This window comes from Anarhichas minor, unplaced genomic scaffold, assembly GCF_050575085.1.
Source record: "Anarhichas minor isolate MPS153535 unplaced genomic scaffold, ASM5057508v1 ptg000024l, whole genome shotgun sequence".
Taxonomy (NCBI): Eukaryota; Metazoa; Chordata; class Actinopteri; order Perciformes; family Anarhichadidae; genus Anarhichas; species Anarhichas minor.
Window position 1 is genome coordinate 3,621,480 of NW_027466470.1, and position 22,745 is coordinate 3,644,224.

At 42.0% G+C, this 22,745-nt stretch overlaps 1 protein-coding gene and 2 non-coding genes across 3 annotated transcripts in view; 1 reads left to right on the plus strand and 2 right to left on the minus strand.

Moving 5' to 3' along the window:
* LOC142956290 (contactin-associated protein-like 4) overlaps positions 1-22,745 on the plus strand; it is a 78,838-nt gene that overhangs the window by 35,826 nt on the left and 20,267 nt on the right. Inside the window, exons 6-18 of the mRNA XM_076097812.1 lie at positions 473-475; positions 3,499-3,671; positions 3,861-4,007; positions 5,374-5,641; positions 6,830-6,979; positions 7,287-7,458; positions 13,032-13,138; positions 14,816-14,935; positions 15,847-16,047; positions 16,949-17,111; positions 18,218-18,345; positions 18,698-18,868; positions 22,322-22,540. Coding sequence (XP_075953927.1) covers positions 473-475; positions 3,499-3,671; positions 3,861-4,007; positions 5,374-5,641; positions 6,830-6,979; positions 7,287-7,458; positions 13,032-13,138; positions 14,816-14,935; positions 15,847-16,047; positions 16,949-17,111; positions 18,218-18,345; positions 18,698-18,868; positions 22,322-22,540 — 2,022 coding nt within the window. The remainder of the gene's footprint in view (positions 1-472; positions 476-3,498; positions 3,672-3,860; positions 4,008-5,373; positions 5,642-6,829; positions 6,980-7,286; positions 7,459-13,031; positions 13,139-14,815; positions 14,936-15,846; positions 16,048-16,948; positions 17,112-18,217; positions 18,346-18,697; positions 18,869-22,321; positions 22,541-22,745) is intronic.
* Positions 6,002-6,084, minus strand: trnal-uaa (transfer RNA leucine (anticodon UAA)). The gene has a single exon. It is a non-coding gene; the product is annotated as a tRNA-Leu (tRNA).
* trnal-uaa (transfer RNA leucine (anticodon UAA)) lies at positions 8,022-8,104 on the minus strand. Its single transcript has one exon. It is a non-coding gene; the product is annotated as a tRNA-Leu (tRNA).

Here is a 22,745-nt window from a genome sequence, read left to right on the forward strand (position 1 = left end):
GTGATCAGGAAATGAGACACAGGTGGACACAGGTGGGCCGTTGTCAGATGATGGAAAAGGGGTTACTGCAGGGCAGGAGGGAGTGGACAGGATGGCTTGTAAGGTTGCAGGGAAAACAGAGAGAAACAGAGAACAGAAAGCATGAATAGGAGGTGTGTATTTGGATATTAGTTGGCCAAAACTTTGATTACATTTTAGATTGTGGTTGAGATTATTCATTTCTCTCTCATCCTAATTACTGTTGTCTGTCTCTACAGATCACCTAATCCTTTGTTTTTAGCATCACAACAAGAGACGTTTTCAGCTCTTCATGCTTCATATATCTCAACATCTTTTCTGTTTTCTTTTTACTATTGCAGCTCTCAACCCTTTTTTCTCTTAGTTGGATGCACTTCATCATTCCGTCTCTCATTATTTCTGCCTCTCTCTCTCTCTCTACAAAGGCTTTCTGGTTACACATTGTGTAATTCAGGTCGTCTGCTGTGTGCACGGTCTGCTCTGCTCTGTTAACACCAACACCTCCAGGTCTGACCCGCCCGGAGCAGATGTGGTTGGCTTTTATGAGGCAACACTCAGTAAGAGCCCTTCACAGAAACAGCAGCTTTGTCCTGGTTAACATGAGGATACAAAACATTAATAGATACAAACTTGATGGTAGACTAGCTAGTTGTTTTCTTACATTCAAGTTGAAGTTTGAGTTCAGCCTCCAAGGCACAGCACTCCAACACAAGTCAACAGGTGCCAACAGAAAAATATTAAACTTAACATAAACAACGAATACAATTAAATAAGCTAATTTCTTAAAAGTGTTCCTTTCATCTTCTTTTAAATTTGATTATATTTAAGGTGCAAACAAAACAGGGACTTGTGAGTTGTCATGTGATTCGCTTCAGTGCTTTTTAATGCAGGCACTTTTATATGTATTGCTTCTGTCTTTGGTTTTGACATGTGTGAAAACGTGAAATAAGACAGTTAATGTAAATGTCACTTTGCTAGTTGTTGTACAGCTTGAATAAACATGGTTTAATAAGATTCATATCTTCTACGCTAAACCGTTCCCTTCTGCTTTACGTTCCTCAACATGTCAGCGTGCTGTATTGTGTCTTTGTTGGCTCATAACTCAGCCCAGTGCTTTCCTGTGACTCAAGTCATTTGAGGAAAACAAACATGCAGGAGGGTTGCTCCAATGCATGATGTTAACTCTAAGGCCTTGTTTGAACTAAGCGCTTATACAAAGTCAGCAAGCCATCTCACCCCACCTTCCTTATGAGATAGAAACCTTTCAAAGACAAGATCCTACGACATCCTAATGATCGGTGTGCTATCTGAAATATTTGCTTTCCCAAAGTGTTTACAGACTGAAAATGATGTTTGGAGTTGATTACACTGACAGCAGCTCCTGATAAGGGCCATGTTATCTTCCTGCATGATCCCATCTAGAGTCAATGTGAACAGCTGTAATGAAATTGCAGACCAGATACTTTGGAGGGAGAAAACTAAGCGTTCAGCAGAGGCTGCAAAGAATAAGGCAAACGCATCCACCCAGTCCCTCCTCGATAGTAATAAAACAATACGCAGTCATTTGCAGTTGTTGAATCTGTTATATACTCGCTCTTCTTCAGCTGCAGCGTTACAACCATGACTTTATGTCAAGGCGAACAAGTAACGTAACAAGTTTGTCCAACCTTTTGCAAAAACGGGACCAAAACCACAAGAAAAGGCTGAAGCACTTTAAGACTTTAAGTGGAGGCTAACAATGAATGGCTTTTATGAAAATGATTCACAGAGAAACCAACTAATGTTGCAGAAAGGGAAGCAAAATCGGCAAACGGCCAAATCCACACTAACTGAAAAACAGAAGCTAATTCAGGGCATTTGTCCAGACAGAGTTTTTCTCTGATGGAGAGAATGCACTGTGCATGGGTTATCGCCCCTCTAACCATCGTATGACAGACTGTTTTCTTTCTTTTTATTATATTATATTTGGGCTACTACCCATTTGTTTGACATTGCTTTTTAACACGAGCACCGTGTTTGTATGGATTACCCGAAAAGGAGCGCTGATGACAACACAGCGCCTCAGTGAAAAGTTTAGAGATTTTCATTTAAGAATGCTTGGAGAACAACACGCTCTCTCTCCTAAACTCAGGTAGGGGCTGATTACACCTTAGTGTCATGTTTTGGTTTGATGTACGTCACCAAGTTAATATGACTAACATTAGCTCTAAGATATTTACAGTGCACATTCATGCAACAAAGATACTTGTATTTATTTATCTATTTTTATTTTTGAGAGCCCATTATCTCTCTTCTGTGCCTCCGGCACGCTGACCCGCTGCTCGTTAATATTTCCAGTGCACGTTCATGCTCCCATCGGGAAGTGACCTATTGATTTCTGGCGACCCGCATCACGATTCATGTAATAATCTCGCTCAAGGACTCACTGACGGTACACAGAGGACAGCACTGGTTTTCCCTGTTGGTCCAAAATAAATAACTCTACTGACTGCCCTGTCAAGAAACATACATATGCAATTATTGCTGTCACTGCACTTCTTTTTTCTCCCTTATGACCTTGATACCGCAGTAAACGGATAAACCACAGAGGAAAATAAAGACTTAAGAAAAGGAAAGAGGGGGCTCTGTATATAAATATCAATTCATTTTCTATTTGTTTGAGCTCTCATATTGATTCCTGCTTTCTCTTTCCAGTCATTCAGCCAGTAATCAAATCATCCATTCAATGAAGCCCTCGATCATAAAGTCCTCTCCCTCTCTTCTGTACCGCCAAAGAAATCTGTTTTTTTCCCATCCTTCCTCTTATATCGATCTCACTGTCTCTCTCCACTCGTCCAAACTGTAACTCATCTCAATAAATATGTTGACAGGACAGACGTATCACGAGGTCTGCATCCTAACGTCCTCTCTCTGGATGAAGTTGTTTTTTCTCCTCCGAGCTGCAGACAAATAAGCCCTCTCACATACTGGGCTGCATTATCAGAAATACATTCGTTCATCATCTTCAAACTGTCTCTCCTTCTCTCTTTGAAGTCGGAGTCGTCTCTCCCTGAAGAATATCTAATACATTTTTAATGACTGACTGTGTTGGTCTCTGTCTACAGTTCCGTCTCTCAGCAGGAACCCAACGTTTCTCTCCCAGTGCTTTAAGGGGTGCAGCAATGGACCTGCCGGTGCTCATCTATCATTAATGATGTCTCACCATGTTTGCGCTGCAGTTTTTCCTATTCGGCATTTATCACACATTTGGCTTTGGCTCTCAAATACGCTGATATCTTGAAGTCCCGAGTGAGATGAGACAGGCTGACCTCGATGTGCTCCTCTCTGTGGGATACTGAGAAAATTAAAATATTCATCACAATAAAGAAGGTTTTATTGGCCTGATGTTCACTTCTCTTTGCACCAGGTCAGATAACGGAAAATAATCTTTATATACTCACTCTTGTCCCCTCACTACTCTCTCCACCTCATCTCTTCCAGGTACTTCCTCCTCTGAACGCCGGCGTCTCGCTTCCCTCGGCAGCCTGTTGGATGATCAGCATTGGCACCATTTAGCAGTGGAGCGGCGCAGCGCTCACCTCAACCTCACTGTGGACAAACACACGGAGAGGATTCAAATCCCCGCAGAGTTCAGTGGCTGGAACATCGAGCAGGTGGGATAAAAAACAGGATAACAGTACACACAACGTACGTCTTTTAGACATTATTGTAATCCCAATACACCCGCACTGTACAACCACTGATTGTTCAAAATGACCTCGGAGCCAGAGGAAGAGTATGTTGTATTTATATTATTTAATGTGCATGCAACCCTCTGCGTGTGTCTTTTTGTCCCCTCACAGCTGAGTGTAGGGACAGTCCAGAGCCGCGGATCTCAGAAACCAGTCGTCTCCAAGAGGACCTTTCATGGCTGCCTGGAAAACCTTCAGTACAACGGCCTCAACCTGATAGAACTAGCCAAAAATAAAGACCACCAAGTCACTATAACGGTACGTTTATCAAGCTAAACATAACCACCTGCTATTAGTTCAGTCTGGTTCGGTACATTATCAATCACTGGACAACAGCCTCTGAAACAAAACGATGAATAAAACAAAAGAGATATAACATTCTACTTGGTGTTCTTTTGTGACTTTTTTATGACTAACTATTCAACACAGTGCATACGTAAGCAAAGACCAGCATGTTCATCTTCCGTGTTGTGGGTCATGTTTTATTTAGTTTGAAGTAATGGGGTTGTTGTCTTTTATCGGTCTCTCTTGTGTGAATGCATTCCCTCCGTGTTAGATTCCCTTTGTCCCGCCTGGGATTCAATCTTAGTGGTGAAATATGGGCTTTACCACTGGATGCTGCTGCTGCTGCTGAACGAGCTGCTGGACTGGTTAATGAAGCCAGGACAAAGGACTGTAGACAGTGGTTAGACTCCCACTAATGCCTCCTCATCTTGGCCATTAGGACCTTCAGATGTCTCTACGTTCTCGATGAGTGGAGCGAGCTCATCAGAGAGAGGCTGTGAAGCGTTTCTACAGGAAGTAATACATGTTCCCCCATTACAGTAAAGGCCCCGGCAGCAGAAAAACAAAAACATGAATTCTTGGTAAAGAGGTTCAGAGATTTCCCATGCATGGCTAAAGATCTAATAGAGGCAATTGAATGTTGGCTCGGTGGCTCTTAAGGTACTAGCCACAAAGTTATGATCCAATTTAAAACAGAGAGTAAATGGTGCTTCATACGGCTCTGCGAGGGGGCATTAACACAAAGAGCATCCGGGTGTTACGGAGGAAGGATTGATGTGTCAGTGCTGAAGTCCTGCCGTAGGCTTTTGGAGATTTTTAAGTTGACTTTATACACTTGTGTTGTCCACTCCCAACATGAGTTATTGTACATCACGTTAACTGCACCACAAAGGGCTTTTAGATGTCATCTGTGTTTCCGGGGCATTATAAAGATAGCAGGCTGATATTCCCCGCAGAGGGCTGGGACTGTAATATATAACTGCTGCAGCCTTTGCAATGGACCCGGTGTCATTACCACTACTCAAAAGAATGGGCTGTAACAGAGATGTCAAGATATTGTGGTACTGGGCTGACTGTATGCTCTCCTTCTTTTATCTCCTTTACCTCCACGCTAGGTGACTTTGGTATGCTCAGTTTGCTCTCCTAATCTTATTCTAAGCCTTGCTGTTATCATTATGGTAATACCGGTGTCCTCTTAAGGAGACTTGCTGATGAGATCAAGTGACACGAGGTCACATCGGCACGCCCTCTGCAGCTGATTAATATTCATGTTTAATGTTGTTTAATCTCTCTTGTAATCATTTTCTCTCTCTCTCCACGCTGCATGTTTCTCTCTCAGGGCAATGTGACCTTTTCTTGTGCTGAGTCGGTTTCCGTCGCCGTGACGTTCCCGGGCCCCCAGAGCTTCCTCCAGTTGCCGGGGGCGGCTGCGTCCTCGTCGGGGGGCGTGTCCGTTGGGTTCCAGTTCAGGACCTGGAACAAAGCGGGGCTTCTGCTCACCTTTGACCTGCCTCAGGAAGGGGGCGTGGTCTGGCTGTACTTGAGCGAGGCCCGACTCCGGCTGCAGATCCATAAAGCCGGCAGGGCGCTGCTGGAGCTCAGTGCAGGTACGCCTACACCTTCAGATCCAAGTTAGTGGGTAGTCTTACATGGATATCGAGACATTGCTGTGTCAACCCATATGCGAGTGAAACAAGTTGGCCCCGGTACTTCCATGACAGCCAAATCCTACATTTTTTAGAGAAACCATAAATCAAGTGAATACAAATTTTGAAATGATAATCAGATTTTTCCAAATGGCAAGTAACCTCGATGTGAACCGTGTTAGAAGAAATCACAGAGAAGAAGATTTGAGGTTTCACGTGCACCGCCTAAATCGCTTGGTGACTTCTGACTTCTTTGAATACATCAGATCGTTTTCCCTGAAATACTTTTGCTAAGCTGTCAATCCAATAATACATGAATCATACCAGGAGTGGGGTTCGAACCCACGAGGACATGTGTCCATTGGATCTTAAGTCCAACGCCTTAACCACTCGGCCATCCTGGTGACAATAAGTTGTTTTTCTAACAGGAAAGAAAGTTATGAAAAAGATCATGACCCGACTCTAAATCAAACCGTATTTCTAATACATAAGGTTTGAACCAACAAGCACATCTCTCTGTAATAAAGTCTCACAATCGCCTTTGGTTCAGGAGTCTAGTTTACTTTATAATCTACTGTATCGTCCTTATTACCAAAGTAAGTGTTGTGAAGCCGAAGCCACTGTAAGATGACTGCGGTGTGCTCTTTAGCAAAGTATTGTCAGTAAGAAAAATAGAGGAGATAATGAGGTATTGATTCATTCCCTTAACTCCTAACAAGATACACATTCACACGGCAGACACAGCGTTGCTGGTACTTGTTGCAGATCAATCACAGGAAGCAAGTTGACGCCTGTGTGGTCCGCACTCATCTGCCCCTCATGGGTTTTGCTAATCTATTCGTACCAAGTCCACCACCGATCTTTTCCAAATGATTTTTGGTCTCAACTGATGATCTTGTTGAAAATACTGTTTCAGGGTGAGAAAGACATCATTTTCAAGCTGTGGCAGGTCACGGTGTGATAGGAATGTCAGATTTGGTCATTACTACACGAGTGCCCATGATTGGCTTCAGCCTTGAAATTCATTTTTTTGGGGTTCCAACATCTGCTGCAGGTCTTAACAGCTTGGTGTGCAGCCATGAACACTTGGGGGGGGAAACAAAATCTATTTTTCAGCAATGCTTGTGTTAATGGGTATTTGGCTCCCAGGTTCTGCTTTGAATGACGGCCAGTGGCATTCGGTGGGGCTGAACTCCAGACGAGGTCGTCTGAGCATCAGCGTGGATAAAGAGGAAGGAGGCAGCGCTCAAGGCAGTCACTCATTCCCTGTCACCGTAGAAAGTCACCTCTTTTTTGGTGGTAAGAGCGGAGCAGGTCAACCGTCTCTTTCTATGCACTTAAACCCCGTCTAGCACCACGTATTTATGTGTAGTTTGACTGATGATGAAGATCTAAAAATAGTTCATGTATGATGTAAATTCATGATCAATTTACATCTATGTATGTCTTTCAGAATTAAGAATGTGAATAACCATGATATTTCTTAGACAAGAGTAATAATATATCTGAAACAAATTTGATCTGATATGATAGTTTATGGGTTTAAAAAAAATAGTTTTTCATGTGGCCACTTCTCGTACTGATGTTCCCTCTGTCTGCTTTTCAGGTTGCCCTGCTGAAGACGAGAGGCTGACATGCAGAAACCCCTTTAACGTCTTCCAGGGCTGCATGCGTCTCTTAACTCTGGACAACCAAATCGTGGACCTGATAATAGTGCAGCAAAAGCAGCTGGGAATCTTCAGCAACCTGCAGATCGACATGTGTGGAATAATCGACAGGTCAGATCCCCAATAAAAATTGTTTAAACACATTTATGTTGCTTTGCTATTATCTTCTTAATATCCTGCGCCATGGATAGAGCTGTATCACAACAGTGACATCTTGGAATGAATTCAGTTGAGGTGAAGTAAATCTGCACAGAGCTTTGGCTCACTTTGACACACAAATTGCGACACTAACTTATTGCAAACCTTCTTGACAGTGCTGACCTTTAAAGGAAGCCATCATGTTAGCAGTGTTTCACCATCCAACTTAATGGAACTCCACTCTGCCAAAGCATACTAAGACGTTATTCTAACGCCACAAAGCTTCCAGTACGATGTACTTGGTGAGGACGCATGAATGAATGTTGCTGAGCCACTTCCTGGAACCAACCATGTGTCTTTTTTTAAGTTGTTGCATTATTCCAACTCCCTGTAATGAAAGTCCACTGACCAGGAGTGGGATTTGAACAAAGTGAGACATGAAGTATATAAAGACCTATTTATGCTTTTCTACTATTCAACGTCTCATCTAAAGTCTATAATTAAGTCCATGACTCTATCAAGTAATAATGAAGGCATACTAGGAGTGGGGTTCGAACCCACGAGGGCTTCAGCCCATTGGTACTTAAGACCAACGCCTTAACCACTCGGCCATCCTAGTGACAACAACCATTGATTTACGGGCCAAAAAGTTGCACAAATCCTGTTCTTCAGCAATGATTAAATATTTAAATATTTCCAGGAGTACGAGGAGTTGTATTCACAAAGTCAATATATCCCCAGAATTTAGGCTCTTATGACCCCACACAGCACTCTGCAGGACCTTTGAGGATGCATGAATTAATTTAGTTGTGCCACTTCCTGGTCAGACTTTTCAAGTCGTTGCATTATATCCCGACCTGTTGTCAAAATTCACCTATCATGTGTGGGATCTGAACCCACAAGGACTTGCATCTTGAGTCCAACGCCTTAAACACTCGGGTATGTTGGTGAGATGAGCACATATCTGATCAGGTCAAAAAAGCCTTCTTGTGAAGATAACGAGGTGTTGAGAAAACAGGTCAATATTTCATTGGATTTTTGGATCCTATACACACCACTGAGATTGTGTGATCAATTCAATCGTAACTACCAGGAGAGGGGTTTCAATCCATGACAGCTTTTGTCATTAAGATATTTAGCTTCAACCACTCAGTCAGCCTGGTGACTTTAGTTACTCCTTACTGAACAGGAACAAACAAACAATGTGTGGACAAAAGACCTGCTGTTATCTGTCCAATACATTCACCAAAAGCACTGAAACACATCCGTTATAAGAGAGACACCTTTTCACAATATATGTAAGAAAGATCTCCAGCTGTTGTTTGCTGAAAATAACTAAATATTTAAATATTTCCAGTAGTAGAAGGATTCATTAAGTCATTATATCCCTTGAATTCAAGTCCAATGACCTCATAGTGAGAACAATATTAGGAATGTCGAATTACTGCACTGCAATGGAAGAGATACATCATGTGTACCAGACGTGCTTTTGCTCTTGTTGTCGGCAGAATTAAAATAAAGCCAGTTGTGAATTAGTCATGATTAATGAGTCCTTGTCATCATGAGTGGTGGTTAAACAAAAGAAAGATATACACTTTGTTTTTGGACAGAATCATACTATTACATAAGGAATTGTTATGCAATGTATATTGTAATTTTGTTTTCTGAAGTCAATCATTTGTAAAGCTTTTGTTGTTTACCTATTAGCTCATCTCATTCAGACAGAAAACTAGGGAACAGTTTCTCTCTTGCAGCTTCTAGAATTTGCTTCCCGGCCAAAATTAAACCCAATGTGTGATTTGACGGACAGAAACATCTGCGTCGTTCTGTCAAACAGTCGTGTGTTGTGTCGGTTCTTCAGCAGAAACGTTTCTTCTCTCCTCCATTGTTTTGTCATCCAACATTTTTTGAGAAGCAACTTTTTGTTCATCTTTCTTTCTTTTCTCTCTGCTGACAGAGTAATGTGTTTGTGAGAGGAAGCGCGGCAGCGTGTTAGAGAGAGACTGCACCATCCAGGACCCACACACACAAGCATTAGCCCACACACACACACACACACACACACACACACACACACACGTGACAATTGTATTCCTGCAGATATCTGGCTGTTCTGCTTTGACTTTTCTTTTACATTTTTAGCTCTTTTGTGTTTTTGATTGACAGGTAGATTAATACATCAGTAATAGATGCAATTATAGCAATTAGTTGAAAGGAATATGTCACGTTACATAAATGTAATTTCCAATGGAGTCATCTCCACATAGAGGGATTAAGCGTTTGTTTGACTTTATCAAGTTCAGCCAATGAGGCTTACTCTTACTTCATCATCGTTTTGGTTGCTCAGTGACAGCAGGCGCAACAGTAGCCCCGCCCCCCCAAAGCACCTGGCGCTTTCCAAGCATTTTCAGATGCAACATGTAAAATGGCCCCTATCTACCCCCACGATTTAAGAGCTATCTTTGCATAGTCAATCAGAACACACTGGGAATTTTCTAGAGGGAGGCTTAAAGAGACAGGCGCTGAAACGGAGCGTTTCAGACAGACAGCAGGAGAAAAATAATGTGTTTAAAACATTAAAGCATGCAAACCCAAAGTCCAAGTATGAACCTGAATTGGACGTGACTATGAAAGTTAGTTGAGTGAGCTAATTGTCTGGCATTGGGGACAGAATAAGCCATGAACTTCTTCTCAAATTGTAAAAATGATTTAATGACTTGGAAATAATACAGGAATAACATTAAACTCAAGTCATTGATTGTAAGATGATAAATGAAAGTATAAACATGTCTGACATCTATAACAATGCAGGGTCAGAGCAGGAACTCCAACCTAAGGAGATGAGACGGAGAGCAAGAGAGACAAGTGGGAGCGAGAGCAGAACAAATCAACAAACAGCTTTTCTGTTTTGGTCTCGCGCCAAATAGCAGCACAATTAATGAGACAATTACAACAATTATAAACCCTCCCCTAGGGCGTAGCACACACACACACACACACACACACACACACACACACACACACACACACACACACACACACAAAGAAACACACATACAGTAAACTCGATGTAAACACCAACGTACACACAAGTTTTGAACTAACCACATATCCTTGCTGGAATAGGAGAATCTGCTTGAGTGATTTTAATGAACTGCCTCCCTGTTCCTGCATTAATTAGATCATTCAGCAGCACACGGTTCCGGCACAGATCTGATTTTTCGCTGAAAAAAACCCCTGTTTTTTCAGTAAAGAGAGAAAAATAAGTCTACCTCATGCTGTTTCACTGTAATCCTGCTGATTGCATTTTGGGCCGATGGGATATATTGTACTGTAACGTCAGGTGGAAAATAGACTCACCGGCACGGCTTCAACGTGGTGGTCATACTTCAAAACAGGCTATTACATCTGCAGCGCTGTGGATGTGTGTTTCATTATTGTTGCCAGTAGCAAGTGGAGCTCAAACCCACGACATCAGCTCAACACCTTGCGTCACCAGACTGTCGTTAAGACGCATATCAGGGTGCATGTGCTTAGCTTAGTATTTCATTGTTATTACAATAATCTTGTTTTTATATTTTCACATTAGTATCTTAATGGTTTTCACAAACGTTGTTTTTCATTTGTAGAGGGTGTTCAGGGTTAAAATGTTGTTGATTTTTGGTCCAAACTGGATCCGAATGTGGGGAAGGGGCTGAGTGTTTTCAGCTGAATCTGTATTTTGTCCAACAATAGCATGCTGATGAAGATGGGGACGGGGTTCTGTTTGGTTTGATGAGTCTAGATTGGCCACATGGCTCACAGAGCGCTGCGGGATAGAGAGCTGCTGGACCCTGAGTTAGTGTTTTAAAGGGTTGTTCTTTGGGCGCCTCAGGCCTGAGTGTGAACACTGTGTTTCTGTGAATGACATTTCAATGGATGTGTGGTTTTAAACGAGGCTGTTTGCTGTCTGAAAGAGACTCAACTGGTTATCCATCTGTGACACCGCATTGTTTTGTCTCTGCAGGAGAAACTTCACGGTTGTCAGAAGATATCAGTGTTATGTTATCGTGATATATGTGTGTGGTGGAAGTGTGTGTATGTGCCTGCAGTGTGTGTGCATTGGGGGGGAGAGGTTATCTGTGTTATACAACATTGTGACTGGTGCTTGATGTCTTATTAAAGGAGGGTATAGTCAAATTAAAATAAGCTTTATTAGCATGAATGTTCAAGCTACATTATTGCCAAAACTAATGCACATACTCTTGAATCATACTTAAATCTTCTTCTCCTCCTTTTCCTCTTTCTTCTTTATCTTAACAATGCACCTTCATCTCTGTCATCATCGTCATCATCATGGCTGAACAAACAAATGAACGCCACCCCCAAGAATCGTATCTGTTGCCCACTAAACCTCAACACAGCAGCAGGCGGCGGTAGTTTAGGTTGAAATGTATTGTGAATGCTAAATAGCTCACTGTAGATCCCGACGGTGTGGAGATGAATGGAGGTACAATCGCTCTCTAGCAGGCCGACAGGCTGCTAAGTCAGCGCGTTTACCTCCATAAAGGGGAGGATGCAGATTCCGTACAGTCATCCGTTTTCTCTTCAATATTCCCCCCTGGGTTTTGAGAGGTGAGAGATGTTGTTGACGTTGGATCGGAGTAAAGTGGTTATTATTTTGTTTTGGGTGCTTGTCTGCAAACCAAACCCTGCTGAAGGAGTCGGCCATGGAAGCAATTCTTGTGGGTAAAACAGTGTTGTATTAGTCAGACGCAACAAGAGAAAGCGGCTTCAGAAGAGGCCAAGACAGGATAAATATGAAGACGGTTTGAAAGCTCCTGGTGCACGAGTCAACAATTCACTCTCTGGATGACATTGACTGAAATGCTCCTCAAGCTCCTCCAAATATTAAAGATGAAATATTTCCCCTTCCCTCTAGTTACATTATTCCTGACCCTCCTACACACAGTTGGCCATTACAAGAAAACGCTTGTGTAAACATAATTTAAATGACAAGATCTTTATGTAACAGTGTGACACAGTTTGAAAGCATGTGTTGTGCTAATCATCACAATTTAGTATTATCTGCAAAGTAGATCTCAAAAGGTCAAAGACTTGATCCTGACACACCGTTATGGGTCCACAACACACACCTAACCCTGCTCGCTCGTTGTACTATGAGTGACTCAGCAGAAACAAGATGCTTCAGCTGCTTTTGCAAACAAACAAACAAAAGTTTTCCTCTCTGGACAATAGTGGATGAAAGGTGTTTTCTTGGCAGAGACTGCTTTTGTCCTCTTTGAAAGGTTTTTGTCAGTAAACTCTGCAGAAATGTTTCCAAACGTTCGAGCTGCCAAAACAAGCAAATGGATTTTTCAAATCTGCTGTCTTGATATATATAAATTAATATGTAATAATAGTGTGTTTTCTTTTTCTTTTTTCTTTCTAGCTTTGACAGACACACGCTAGAACACACACGTCTTTCAGGATATTGGATGTTAACTTTGTGATAAACTTCTCTCTCTCTCTCTCTCTCTCTCTCTCTCTCTCTCTCTCTCTCTCAGGTGTTCTCCCAGTCGTTGTGAGCACGGCGGCCGCTGCAGTCAGTCCTGGACCGTCTTCCACTGCAACTGCTCTGAGAGCGGCTACAGCGGAGCGACCTGCCACAGCTGTAAGTCAAACATCAGCACATACAGCATCTATAGTAGCTATAGGGCCAGAATAAACCATTAGAGCACCGCCACCAACAACCCACCGGTTCCCCCCACTCTCTCTGCATTGTGACCGGCAGCCTTCGAGTACCCATCACAGAGCACTCAGCAGATGGAACGTGGCAGATCCATTATATTTTGCCGACAGCCACAGCTGAGCTATACTTCCCCCCCATGTTTGATATGTGAAATGTTTTTCACATACAATGCATTACTGTATAAAGATGCAGCAAATAAGCATAATGTCAAATATGATAATAAAGCCGATTAGCACATAGAAGAGGGAACACGTTCTGTCTTGTGCTTTAACCAGGTGCTGAACAACATGAATCATGCTTTAGTTACTACGACGTTGTCAGTCAAATCTTTCTTCATAATCTTGATATAAAATATAACGCAGGCAGCATTATGTGGCCTTCGAAATATATTTGCTGTTGTAGATTTGTGGTATTTACTGTAAATCTAACTTCTAGGAGACATGATTGGTAGAATTAGTGAAGAAAAGGTGCAAGAAAGACAAATAATGAATTTCCTTTTACATACAGTTACTTTTACATTCATACAAATTTCAGCAACAAGAGGCAAAATTGAAGAGAAAACCAACAAATGTGAAAAATAACAGCAAAACACTGAAGAAATAATAAATGAATGACATAGTAGTTTTCTTTGTTGCTGTTTTGATGAACATGTCAGTTCATTCATGTCAAGAGTATTTAAGAGACTGTTCAAGTTGGCAAATGGAAAAGAGGCTCAGTTTATAGTTTTAACTCCAATCTGCCAATCCCAGATGCACTTACTACACTTTCAGTAATTACAGTTACATCTTTCTCCTTTAGTGTAGGTGCTAAACTGTGAGTTATGACGGAACAGAAACTAGACTGTTCCTTAGTTTTTGTCTGAGGACATTTTTAATTGTTACTTTTTCAAATACTGAATGATTACATTAAACTGCAGCAGTGAGGTGAGCTGTGGTTAAATCTATAGCTTCTCTGCCGATTCCCTCGAGTCAAATCCTTGAAACCAAAAGAGGAGCGTTTCCCACACGCTTCGCCCCTGGTCTCATTTTTATTGCTGGTGTTTTCTGTGGAAACCTTTTTCTAACCACACTGAGGGAATGTGATGAATAAAAGGCCTCTGGCTATCGAGCAGAAGAGAGAAACAGGTGAGCAGAGTGTGGGAACCTTGAGATATGGATTTGACTGGAAGGCCTTGATTCTTTGATTGCAGAGGATGAACTGGTGTGTGTGTGTGTGTGTGTGTGTGTGTGTGTGTGTGTGTGTGTGTGTGTGTGTGTGTGTGTGTGTGAGAGGCAGAGAGAGGAGGGAGGAAGACTCATGGACACAGAGAGGAAGAGGCAGGGCTGCTGAAGGTCTAAAGTTTTATTTATCGAGTCTCTGTACTCCCATCAGTCATGTCCTCTCCAGTTGGATTAATCTTGACTTTACGGGACGCCGGCTGCAGAAATAAAACTGAAGATGATTGTCTTCACTCTGGTTATGAGACAGTGATTCAATGGCGGCAGTCCCCACAATCCTCCACAGTGTGTAGTCCTCCTCCCCTCACAGCTCCTGTGTGCGTCTGCCAGCCGACGTGTTGATGTGATTCATGTTGAGCTGATCTCATTATCTTCCTCCCAGCTGTGTTCGAACAGTCCTGCGAGGCGTACAAACACAACGGCAACACGTCGGGACATTTTTATATCGACGTGGACGGCAGCGGACCAATCAGACCGCAGCTGGTCTACTGCAACATGACAGGTAACACACACACACACACTTTCACTGCCCCTCATCCTCGTATCATCGCTCAACGTTTTTTATGATTAAAATTTACATAATTGTAAATGATGATGCTCCTTTCATCAGACCCCTTTTTTAACAAGGCTCCCTCTCTTTCTGTGTCCTTCTCCTCTCTCTCTCTCTCTCTCTCTCTCTCTCTCTCTCTCTCTCTCACACATATTCTCCCCGTCTCAGTATGTCTTGGGGCTTTATATAGTTTTTATCATAAAGAAAGAGAACATTGTTGATTTCATCTCCTTCCTTTGTAAACATGTTTCTTGTCTGAATATGTGCTCTACGTAAATTACATAATTTTTTAAAAGGTGCTGAGTTAAAAAAATTCAGTTGACACTGTCAGCTGTGTTGCCATTAGCTGTTAGCACTGTTAGCTGCTAACCACCGGATCAGTCGCCGCCACGCTGAGAGCTGTGTGGAGGCAATCCACATTTTAGTGGAGAACTGGAGAACTACGGTGGCCTTCAGGTAACGTAGAAAGGCTATTTATAGAGCTAGTGTTTGGTTTGTCCATTCTGGGCTTCTGTAGAAACATCACAGTGCAACATAGCTGACTCAGTGAAGAGAACCAGCTCTGTATGAAGGTCTCATTCTGAGCTAATGAAACCCTAATTCTTAGTGAGGTGATTATACACTAATGAAAACATTGTCCCCCTAAATGGTACAAACTGGACCTTTTAAGACAACGAAAGTGACACAGAAAGAGGACAGAGAAGTTATTTGTCGAAGCTAAAAACAGAGTTGTGAAGAATACCTTCCCATCCTGATCTTCAGCCGTCTAAGTTACAAGAATGAGCAGAATACCTTTGACCATAAAGTGTAATTTGCATCATAGTAATGCTTGTGATTCTGTCTGTCTGTCTGTCTGTCTAAAGAGGAGAACACGTGGATGGTGATCCAGCACAACAACACAGAGCTGACCAGAGTCCGACCGTCTCCAGGTGTAGACCAGCACTCACCTCACTTTGACTACTCGACTGAAGAGGAGCAGCTATTGGCCGCTATCGGCCAATCGGAACACTGCGAACAGGAGCTGTCCTACCACTGCAGGAAGTCCCGCCTCCTCAACACTCCAGGTAAGTGCCTGTTTTTATTTGTATTTCTTTCAGTTGGCTCTGCTCAGATTTTCCTCACATGGATTCAAACCAGCAAAAGTAAGCTGCGTCTTTTCTAACCTGAAGCTGTTTTTCTTTTCTATCAAGGACTTGATTTACTCGACCTGCACCCAGCAAACCGCACTGAGAGTTGTTGTGCATTTGTTTTGAGGTCTTTGAATCAAGTCGTACGAGTTATGAAGCATTTTGTACAAGAACTAAACCCCTGGAGCAAAGTACCTGCGGCTACTCGCATCTTTCTCGCTCTACCAGACAAACTGTTGTGCAGGAGAGAACTTCCAATAAAATACATGAAAATAAAGCAATATCAAGGGATTTTATAGATTTCTTTGGAATGAGGAAATGTATGGACCTTCCCTGACCCTGTTCTCATATTAATGATGCTCACAACAGACAACAGGAGACATTTTTATTTCATGGACAAAAGGTTTTCAGTTTTATTGTAAGAGCCCAGATATACTCAGGGCAAGTGAGGAGAAAGCAACACACAACAACAAAAAGAAAGTTTCATGTTTGTGTTTTTCTGTATCATCATTGAATGCCCACAGCTTGTATGCTGTTTCAGTGTTGGATCATATGACGTCGATATGATGTTTAAATGAAGGAAAAGTGGAAGAAGTAAATATTCATATCGTTTTGTTTTTATACAGTCAGCACTTAGCTCTTTTCTCCCAGCGCACATTTCTTTGTTTGTTTCCAAAATAAAGGTGCATTTGTGAGTGTAAAAAGAATAATAAGACTATGATTGAAGCAAAAGTTTTCTAATTTATGACATGTGTATCAGCTGATGGCTGTGTGTGTGTGTGTGTGTGTGTGTGTGTGTGTGTGTGTGTGTGTGTGTGTGTGTGTGTGTGTGTTTCAGAGGGCTCTCCGTTCAGCTGGTGGCTCGGTGGTCCCGGTGCCGGTCGTGTCCAGACTTATTGGGGCGGAGCTCAGCCGGGCAGCCAGCAGTGTGTCTGCGGCCTGCAGGGCGACTGCGTGGACCCACAGCACTACTGCAACTGTGACGCCGACCGCATAGAGTGGTACTGAACACATTTGTGTTTATTTATAGGCCTTTTTCAGGGTATCTTGCTCGTGTAAATGTACACATTTCAGTTGAAGCATCTACCATCCAAAGGCAATCAACCAAGAGACAAATTGTACAGTGGTTGCATATTCATTTTAAACATGGAAGACAATTTAGTCGAGAAAATGCAGAAATTTGCCATTTCATCTGTGGTGGTGTCATTTATTTAAATACTTGGTACAATATGATGACAACTGCCTGGAAATGCAACATTTTCGGTAAACAGATATTTTATTTTACTGATTATAAGAAAATAATCATATGAATTTGATGATCAGAGATCATCTCCCTAAATTAACTTATGCTCTTAACTGCTTTTTCTAGAATATTACGAGTGCTAAAAGCTTTTGTCTTCAAACTGACTTTTAACTTCGGCAGCGAAGTAAACAACAAATCAACTGGGATAAAAGCAAACAGTTTTCAGCTTTCCTCATGTTGTAAGCAATCCCACCTTTGCCTCACTTCCTGCCTTATTTCATTTCCCAGTACAAGCTGTTTGTGCAACGCCAACTCTATTTTTACAGACCGGAGCTGCTGCTCTTCAATATTTCATCACACTCACAAAGTGCTATATACACTCCTCGCTTCCAGTCCTTCCAGTCCTGGATGTATTTTTATACACAACTTTCCTCTGCAACGGAGCTAAGAGGAGGATGCGTGAAGCTGCGTGTGGGCGTGAATGGACAGTAGGTGTCTTGTTTTGGGAGTAGCTGTTCCAGAAACTGCCGGGGATGGATGTTGACAGCCAAGATTCAGAAATAAATAGGTCCCTGAAAAATTGCACCTACTCACTGCAATGTTTACATCAGTTACAACATGTAATATTGTCCCAAGAGCGACATTCAAAACAAACACCAATTAAATTAGCATAGTTTATAGTTTTTTGATTCTCCACATCCACTCTTTTTCTTCTTCCACATATTAATATTGTCCCGATCCTCCTCTCCACCTCTTCATCTCCTTTTTTCCAATCGCTCTTCTCCTCCGGCTTCTTTTCGTTGAGCTTCTCCATCCTCTTCTGCACAATCGACAAGTTTTGCTCCATCTTTTCTTTTCCTGCAGGGCTGAAGACTCGGGCCTGCTCACCCACACGGAGAGCCTCCCGGTCAGGTCTCTGGTGCTGGGTGACATCCAGAGGGCGGAGTCAGAGGCCGCCTACAGGGTGGGACCGCTCCGATGTTATGGAGACAGTAAGTCCAGCTCAGTTCTCCTGCTGCCTAACGTTACAACATGATAACAGAAACCGTCCTATTGTGAAAATAACTGTTTATTCTGTCAAACTATTCTGTCAAACTATTCCTGTAAATCGAAAGAGAAGAGAATATAAAACCCGATAAGTTGTTTTTATTTATTTTATTACAGCTGTCACTGGACAACATTAAAACTCTCGTTCCTTTTAAAATGTTTTGTGATTGCAGTTTTTAATTACTCCTTGAAATAGTCAGAGTTACTGTGCACCTTTTTCTTCAGCTGAATAACAGTTCGGCAAATGAGTTTGTGATTTGATTTAATTCAGAGAACTTTTTTCATCGTGTTTCTCAGAGAACTTCTGGAACGCTGCGTTCTTCGACAAGGAGACGTCGTACCTCCACTTCCCCACCTTCCACGGAGAGCTGAGCGCAGACATCTCCTTCCTGTTTAAAACCACGGCCTCCTCCGGTGTCTTCCTGGAAAACCTGGGCATCAAAGACTTCATCCGGATCGAACTGAGCTGTGAGTAGGAGCTGGAGGGTGAAGATTCAATCCAAATCATCTGTTGTAGTTGATACGTGTGTGTGTGTGTGTGTTTATATCTATGTATGAGTGTGATGCTGTTAGAATATGCAGTAGAAGGAAACATTAGGGGTTTTCTTCACTCGTAATCAGATTTTTAGATAATTCTTTGTTTAACTGAACAGTGAACGATTGCACTTTACAAAAACGCTTGTGTATATATACTTACAATGTGTTTCCTAGTGCTGGGATTTAAGTGTTTTATAACATAGGATGGTAATATTTTCCCTAATTTATCCCTTTACTTTTGATGTTGGATGAAACTGTTTTTTCATTGACGTGCTGGTTTGCATGTAGTTTGTGTTTTCTGCTGGTGCCGCTTGTGTGCTTCCAATGTTTTGTTCTGGCTGAATTCTTTGTTGATGTCCGATCAATTCCCTTCCCGCACAGAACACATACGCAGCCGTAGATAACGTGTGCTGGCCCACATGGGACCACAATGCATTCACAACAAAACAAATGAAATGTATCCAAGGTGAAATCCATAAAAAGGGAACTCAGATCTGTTGGAGGGCTGGTTTTTTAAGCACCCGTTTTTAATTTGACAGTTGCTTTATGAACTCTTTGGGGCTTTTCAGCCGTGACCCTACATTAATTCCTGTCGATTGATTCTTGTGTAATGCACACATTTATGGGCTCCATAGCGTGTTGTTTAGATTATTACAGTAATAACCAACAGGGTGTTATTTAGTTTGTGTGGTGCCACGGATATGTGGCACGCTGTGAGTTGTATGTTTACAGCCTGCCATATATTGTGTCGTTTAAAATATAGCTGTATTACCCAACAAGGTGTTTATACGGTTACGACAGTGTTGCGGATGGTATGAGGCACACATTTATGGGCAGCAGTGGTGTGTGTCATTCATAACGGTTTGTATAGATGCCTTGAATCAGTTATTAGACTCATCGTTGCCTTTTAAAGCTCTTTCACCTCACTTTACCCTCCTAGTTTGGTTCAGTTTGCTGTTTCGTGGTTCTTTTTGTGTTGTATTTGGGAGGAAGTTGTTTTAGAAATGGGACTTAAAGGGACACACACACAGAATCTAATAATACAGGGACACTGCTGCACCAACAGCCTCTCTCCTCGGGGAAATCATTGTCAGTGTGGTTGTTCCAGCTCTGAATACTGCTGCTCTGTTGCCGGCTGCCTCAGATCTCTTTGTAACACTGAGGCTGAAAACTATTTCGATATGAAGTTACTGCAGGATGCTGGGATAGTGTTTCATCTTGCTCTGTACTCCCATAGCAATACATCCTCACCTTCCACCAGCGCAACATGAAAGACGATGGTTTGCTTTGCCTGCTCTCTCTTAAATCGTTTGCGGTTGGTCGAGAGAACAAAGTTGAGCAGAAAGAAAGACGAGACGTTCAGCACTGAGGAGCCGTCCGTGGTGCTGGAACTGGGCTGCACCAACAGGGCCAAGGCGCTGGCCGTGGTCCTGACTCATGATTCTGTGGCTCAGAGGGAAACTTGCTTATGGGCGGTGGTGAGGAATCATTCAGATCCTTTTACTAGCAGCAATACCACAAAATAAAGTACAAATAAAAGTAAAATGAGTCCATTATAAGTGACAGTTTCCCTAAATTAAAGGTCTGGAAGTTTGAACTAGTCAATAAAAGCTAAATAAGGTATTTTAAAATCAATTAATTCCTTATTTTGCACAATGTTTCAAGGTTTCAGAGTATAAGTTAATTAGAGTATCGTTTCAATTATGTAGCATAAAGAACAGTTTGTTGCATTTAGGGGGATCTATTAGCAGAAGTGCAATATAATATCGTTAAGTAGGTTTTCTTTAGTGAAAGAATTATTGTGTTTTCGTAACTGTAGAATGATCCAAGTTTATCTACATACGGAGCGGGTCCTCTTCATGGAGCCGACGGCAATTTGTCACAATAAATTAGCATATTATACGTTTGGTATGTATTGTGTTTTGAGTAAAGGTCAAATCTAATCACTGTGTCAGTTTCGATTCCAGGGTTCCTTATCAATACAACGTGAGCAGTAATACACACAGACGTGGTCTGATGAAAAATAATGAACCCACAATGGAGACATCAGGACATCAGAGGGCTTTATTACATATATCAACATGGATGATTGCCACTGAGAAGCTGTGTCCAAATCCTCATCCACTTTTTACAATATTACCAGTAAAATTATCTTCAAAATGTACGGTCAATTATTTACCCCTTCACAGTGTTATTACCATCATGATTATTATGTAATACCTGTTTGCAGCATTTACTAGTGTAGCAGTGAAGCTAATTTCAAGCACTTCGTTAAATATAATCATAATATCATAACCAATACATTATATACTGTATCGCTTGCAGTATTGTAAGCTACTTGCTGAGGGCAAGAGGCCCAGAAGAGAGTCTGCACCTCCCTCTACCAGGCTCCTTTCACACTGCAGTGTGAAATAAAGAATGGTCTGGAAATAAACACGGCGCAGTCTGGTTCTTCCACCTAATCAGTGCATAGCTTCTTACCAGGCTCTTGAGTCTTTTGTTTGTTGTTATCCTGTGAGAGCTGGAGGTAGAAGCTCTGTTGGCCTTTGTGTTTGTTCTGTTGTGAAAGAGTAATTAAAATTAATTCCTGGGAGCTCTACCTTTCCCTCGTCTGCTTGTTTGGTCTTCATTCACTTGAGTCCAACCTACCTGCTTGTTAAAACTCCTGCTTATATTCCCAATTGTGGCATTGGCAGGTTTTAGACCGACTTTAAGAGCTGTGTGAAAATATGCAACTATAAAGTGAAGATTCATGTCGGCTTTTTTATGTAAGAAAACAAGCCGTACTGCTTTAGCCTTAACCACAAAGTCAGGTTTTATCAGTCTCGTTCTCATTAATTCAGAGGCTGCAGACGCTTCCTGTTTGCACAAATTAAAGGCTGGTTTGAGGTCTGTGGTCTTCTTTGTTCAGAGGAAGAGACTAAATCTGAATGTAAAGTAGGACAATATCACATCTCCACAAAGATACAACCGATACTTTTTTAGATTTTGCATTGCTTAATCGAAGAAAAACAACGAATGAAAACCTTTTATAGAAATTGTATTTAGTTGATTGACAGACCTGAATGTATCTCCTTGATTCAATTTGGTTCTGTGGGGGAAAAAAAGTATTTTTTGTGACAGTTTAATCAAAGCATTGTATTTTCTGAATCTATATCTTGACACAATAGAACACATCTGCTTCATCAAGCAACCGAGTAACATTTGTCAAACAAGTTGTGAGATGTGCTGTGAAATTGGTTGAATACTCGTCCAATTCTGACTCACACATAGCATTGATTATGTTTTTCCTGCTTTGATACTTCCCCATATCCCCTCTATTATCTCCATCAATCACCTTCCTTTTTTATCTTCCTCTCTTCCCCCTCTCCCTCCCTCCATCAGCCTCCACTCAGGTGCTTTTCTCCTTCGATGTTGGCAACGGGCCGCTGGAGGTTCGCGTGGAGTCGAGCGTCCCCCTGAACGACAACCGGTGGCATCGAGTCCGAGCCGAGCGGAACGTCAAGGAGGCGTCGCTTCGTCTGGACGGACTTCCTGTCGCCACACAGGAGGCTCCTGCTGACGGACACCTCCACCTGCAGCTCAACAGCCAGCTGTTCATAGGTGAGGAGTGTGACTCCCCCATTATTCTCTGTTGTCTGATTATTTTGCTGCTTTACGCTTCTTTAACGGGCTGTTTATGAATGTAAAATAGTTATATAATAGTACAAATGTGTGTGTGAGTTTCTGTGTGAGTTGTGGCCTCATTAGTCTCAGTGCTGGTGGGTTCAAGGCCCTTTCTCAAGTCTTCTGGATTGACAGTTTCTTA